Below are 5,625 nucleotides of genomic sequence, written 5' to 3' on the forward strand. Positions count from 1 at the left end.
TCACAACAAGACCTGCCACTCTCTCGTTAATGCTATAGGATTCCTGTATGTTACCAGCTATATTCTTATTAATCAGGAATCCGACTCCTAGTTCTCTTCTCTCCGCTAAGCCCCGGTAGCACAGGACGTGCCCACTTTTTAGCACTGTATAGGCTCCTTTTGGCCTCCTAACTTCACTGAGCCCTATTATATCCCATTTACTGCCCTCTAATTCCTCCAATAGCACTGCTCGACTCCGCTCACTAGACAACGTTCTAGCGTTAAACGTTGCCAGGTTCATATTCCAATGGCGGCCTGTCCGGAGCCAGTGATTCTTAGCACCCTCTGCTGCGTCGCAGGTCTGACCACCGCCGTGGTCAGTTGCTTCGCAGCTGCTGGGGACTGCGGGCCGGGGTTTGATTGTTCTGTTTATATAGGAGGTTGTGGCCAAGTACTGCACCAGGGTGGCCAATCCTGCTCTAGTGAGGGAGTGCGTTACCGGTTCTGGTCACCGGGATCAGGCCACACTCCAGGCCTGGTTGTGCAATTTTATCAACACGCGGATTTTTTTAATCCGGTGGAAAATTGCCGGCACCGGGATTCGAACCACGGACCTCTTGCACGCGAGGCGGGTGTTCTACCTCTACGCCACCGCTGCAGACTCTTGGTTTTTCACCAAGAATCTACACCAAGAATCTACACCAGGAAACAATTGGGTTGCCGTCGGGGCGGACTACGCGACCCCTACGCCTTAACCCGCGCTCTTCCAACCAGTTGCTCAACTGATGTTGCGGACTTCCTCCTATATGATATCATTTTGACGCATGGTGCTCCGCGTCAATTGCTAACAGACCATGGCCGTACGTTTTTGGCCAAAGTCATTGACGACATCATGTGTGCCTGCCTAATATACCATAAGTTTACCACCTCCTACCACCCTCAAATGAACGGCCTCAGTCAGCGTTTTAACTGCACCCTTACAGAAACGCTATCGAAATACGGTTCAGACGACCACCGTGACTGGGACCTGGCTCTACCTTAGATTACCTTTGTGTACAACTCTTCCCGTCTCGAAACTGCTGGTTTTTCCCCGTTTTACCTTTTGTATGGCCGAGAACCGCCGCTACCACTGAGCACTGTGCTTCCGTCCACCACGGCTTCAACTAGCGATTATGCCCGTGGTGCAATCGCCCGTGCTTGCCATGCTAGCCAACTTGTGCGTGCTCGTCTACAAGTGTCTCAAGATAAACAGAAGCAACAATATGACCTCCGTCACCGTTATTACCATTTTGTGCCCGGCACCCTCATGTTGCTTTGGTCACCATGGCGTAAAGTTGGCCTTTGTGAAAAACTGCTTTTCTGTTACCCAGACCCATATCACGCGCTCCACTAAGTGGCCGATATCACCTATGAAATCGTTGTAGCCACGCCCACTACGTCCTCCGCTGTGACCATCAGTGACATTGTCCACGTCTCCCGACTCAAGCTCTACAAGTCTCCACGCTCGCTGGATATATACCAGCACCGTGACGGCGGTTTTGCCGCCAGGGGGGGGGGGCGTAGTATTACAATATTATCGAGAGATGCTCAAGAGGCCAGCCGCCGCGAGAACGACGATGAAACTGGTCTGTGCCTTGGGGCGAGCGAGTGTCGGCCTGGCTGTCTGGCTCCAGTGCAAATAGCCTGTAAATACCTTCTTTCGTCTGCGTATTTCCACACGTAACAGGTAGGACGACGACGACGACGCTGACGGAGTGCATGCGCCTCGTATGGGCTCCGTATATTTCAAACTCTTGTGGCCAAAGAATCACCGCTGGACTTAAACTAACGTCGGAACCGGTTTCCGGAAGTGGTCAGCTACCGATCAAGACCAGTCCCGACGCCAGGGACCCAGGACAAGGGTTTCTACGACCACAAGATTGCTAACCCTAACAAGATCTTCAGCTGCTCCGTCTGGCCGAGAAACAGGTGCGCCGAAGCTACGAAGGTGCGCGGCGTCGCTGCCGCAGTCCCGGCTCCCAAGGACTTCGCCCAACGACTCGCATCCCCGTGAGATCAAGTAAGCGCAGCCCCTCCCCTCATTATGGAGGTAGTAGAGGTTGAGGGCACGGAAATAGCCCCCGAAGAAGTTACCGTTGAGGCAGGGTGGCTTGTCAGCCACCGTAAGCAACGACAGACTACGCAGGCATCATCCCTACCCATACATGACTCCCTCCGTGCAACAGCAAGCGCACGCACCAAGAGTACCCAGCAGTCCGCACTACGCCCACGCGCACCACGGCAACCACGACTTCCGAAGAACGATATCAAGATCGTCATACGCCCAAGAGACGGTTTCAACGTGTCCAAACTAGGAGACGCCCAGATACGCGACTCAATACTACAGATCACGGGCATTACAACCAAAGAAGCAGAGGACGACATTTACCGCTCATGCATGGATAATAACGTCATTGTAGTTAGCACGCCAATCATGTCTAACGCCGAAAAATACTGCCGCATCCGCAGCCTCCCCATCGGAGCAGTCCGCTACGCAGCCACAGCATACGTCACACCGCCGGACGACACAGCCAAAGGAGTCATACATAACATCCCTGCATATGACACAGAAGAAGACATTACCAACAGTCTCGTTTACAAGAAGAACCCTACGATTCTGCAGGCCCGACGAATGGGCAGTACTAATTCAGTGCTCATCGTATTCGACGGAAAGCAAGTACCGTACCATGTCTACTACCGCGGAGCAGAATACAAATGCTATCTACATAAGAAGCGCATCGAGGTCTGCGACATCTGCGGGACCGTCGGCCACAGGGCCGATGTATGCCCCACTCCAACCCAGAAGAAATGCAAGAGCTGTGACACAGTAAATCCACCGGCTGATCACCCCTGTCACCCTTGTTGCGCGCTCTGCGGCAAAGGCCACCCGACTGGTGATAAGTCCTGCCATCGCCACTTCCAGACACCACACCTCCTACTCCAACGACGATGGCAACGCCTACGACTGGGACAGCAAGGAGCGGACCAGGAGACGGGGTCATCGACTTCAGCAAATGGAGACTCACCCGCCGTGGTTGCTCAGTGGCTATGGTGTTGGGCTGCTGAGCACGAGGTCGCGGGATCGAATCCCGGCCACGGCGGCCGCATTTCGATGGGGGCGAAATGCGAAAACACCCGTGTGCTTAGATTTAGGTGCACGTTAAAGAACCCCAGGTGGTCAAAATTTCCGGAGTCCTCCACTACGGCGTGCCTCATAATCAGAAAGTGGTTTTGGCACGTAAAACCCCAAATATTATTATTAAATGGAGACTCAGCTCTGCCAACAGCGAAGCCGACACCACAACCGCAGGCTCCCGAACGCAGCAACTCACGCGGACGCAGTCGGTCTCGTGGACGCAGCCGCTCCCGAGGTCGCAGTCAGTCACAAGGACGCAGTCACTCCGGGAGCGGACCGGATTCAACACCACCGCAGCAGCAAGAAAACGCAAGCCTTCGAACGACAACAGTTAAAGTGCAAGACACACCCCCCAAGGTAAGCTGGGCCAGCATTGTCTCCCACACAGGTCACACCTCACAACCTATAGCAACCCCAGTGAACACATTTAGTGACGGTACCATGCACAGCTTCATGCATGAGCTGCGATCCTTACGTGCTGAGATACAAGACCTCAAGACAGAAAACGCTAAGCTCAAATCACAACTTGCAGACACACAACCCAAACACTTACCATCAAATGCAGAGAACCTTCCTGTCCCTGCAATAGATTGCCCGCAAACCACCCAACAACCAACCCCGCACAAGCGCAAAGCTCTCGAACCAATAGCAACAGCGGCACCACCAGCATACACTTCAGAAGGAAATGTCAACTGTGAGGCCCTCACTGAGCTGCAACAGCGGATAGAACGCAACCTCAATGAAGCAATAGACTGTAAACTTGCCACGTTGCTCGACGCCTCCATTGCAAATGCTCTCGAACGCGCAATGGACAACCTCCTTACTGCGAAACTAGAAACGCTACTACTGCCCAGAATTGAGCAAGCCTTTGCGGCAAGAGAACAACAGCGACAGGAAAACATGGACGACACGCGCAAAGTGTTTCAAGACATGGTCGCGACTCTGGCTCAAAATCACAACACCCGTTTGACAGAATTGGAAAACACCCTACTCCGTCCCAGAGCAGGTTCCCTAAAGAAGCCGTACTCGCGTCCCGACAAAGATGGCTGCGAGTAATCCAGAACGTGCTACCTACTGCATTTGGCAGTGGAACTGCCGGGGCTTCCGGCGAAAACGAGCACACTTAGAGCAATATATTACCTCTCTCGCACCACATACTTCCCCCGATGTTATCGCATTACAAGAGACCGGAGTAGCGGCTAAGCTGTCGGGATACGCGGCATACACCGCAGTTTGCGATGACAACCGCAGGCCCCAAGTAACCACACTAGTTAAGCGAAACATTCCGGTTATACAGCATCACACAGGCATTGATACAGCAGCCCACATTTTCCTGGAGATCATCCCGTCTGCAAGGCGCAAGCAGCAGAGTCTCTTCATCCTCAATGTGTACAGCAGCCCCAAACAACAACATAGGTTTCTACGACTTTTCACCAAAGCAGATCAAGTAGCTAGGGGAGCCCCCCTGCTCATCGTAGGGGACCTAAACGCCCCTGAGGTGGCATGGGGATACCCAATGGACCGCCGAGAGGGAAGACAACTATGGCTTGACGGACAGAATCTAGGTCTTACTCTTGTCACGGATCCAACTTGTCCCACCCGTATGGGAAACAGCGTTAGCAGAGACACTACTCCGGACTTAACATTCGCAAAACGAATTCCACAAGCAGACTGGATCAACACACAAGACAACTTGGGCAGCGATCACTATTTAATCCAAACAAAAGTTCGAGCGGGCCCGCGAAAGCCTAAGGGCCGTCAACTCCGCATAACGAACTGGGACGCTTTCCGGCAGGCCAGAGCCCTCACCTCTTTCTCGGGTACCCAACCCCCTTTCGAAGATTGGGTCGCATCCTTGCTGCAAGACGCGAGCGAAGCCACTAAATTGGGGCCTGAGGAAGCTAATCTGCAGGAGGCAGATAGCAAGTTACTGCATATGTGGGAAGCCCTCGCCAGTCTGCAACGCCGATACAAACACAACAAGCTCAACCGAACGCTCAGGAAACGTATTAGTATTCTCACCCTTCACATCGAAGACTACGCACGACAACTTACTCGTCAAAATTGGCACAGCACATGCGACAGCATGGAGCGGCAACCGAACCTGCCCAAAACGTGGAATATCCTCCGTTACCTCCTCGATCCGGCCAACAGCAAGAACACACAACAGCACAAATTGCAAAAAATTATTCACACCCATCCGGGCACGGACGCACAAGTTCTTCAAGAGCAGATAGACCGATACATAGGACCTCAACCTACTACACCCGCTCCAGCATACACAGGCACCGCTAACGACCACATAGACGCGCCCATACAAGCAGCAGAAGTGCGGGAAGCCATCCTCGCACTCCGCCCTAACTCGGCCCCGGGACCTGATGGCATTACTAATAAAATGCTTCGCAACCTAGATGAGGATTCTATACTAGCCCTCACAGCTTATTTTACCGCATACTGGGAAACTGGAAACC

At 53.1% G+C, this 5,625-nt stretch overlaps 1 protein-coding gene across 1 annotated transcript; it reads left to right on the forward strand.

Moving 5' to 3' along the window:
* The first annotated feature begins 2,062 nt into the window (after positions 1-2,062).
* Positions 2,063-4,210, forward strand: LOC142568178 (uncharacterized). The gene is made up of 2 exons (XM_075678236.1): positions 2,063-3,060; positions 4,156-4,210. The coding sequence occupies exons 1-2, from the start codon at positions 2,063-2,065 to the stop codon at positions 4,208-4,210; spliced, it is 1,053 nt and encodes a 350-aa protein (XP_075534351.1).
* The last annotated feature ends 1,415 nt before the right edge of the window (positions 4,211-5,625 follow it).

Source organism: Dermacentor variabilis, unplaced genomic scaffold (genome assembly GCF_050947875.1).
Source record: "Dermacentor variabilis isolate Ectoservices unplaced genomic scaffold, ASM5094787v1 scaffold_17, whole genome shotgun sequence".
NCBI lineage: Eukaryota > Metazoa > Arthropoda > Arachnida > Ixodida > Ixodidae > Dermacentor > Dermacentor variabilis.

Excerpts from the sequence above, each read along its gene's own strand:
- LOC142568178 (XM_075678236.1), top strand. The coding sequence starts at position 2,063 with ATGGAGGTAGTAGAGGTTGAGGGCACGGAAATAGCCCCCGAAGAAGTT. Across the intron at positions 3,061-4,155 it reads TCACCCGCCGTGGTTGCTCA|AGCAGGTTCCCTAAAGAAGC; the intron begins GTGGCTATGGTG and ends ACTCCGTCCCAG.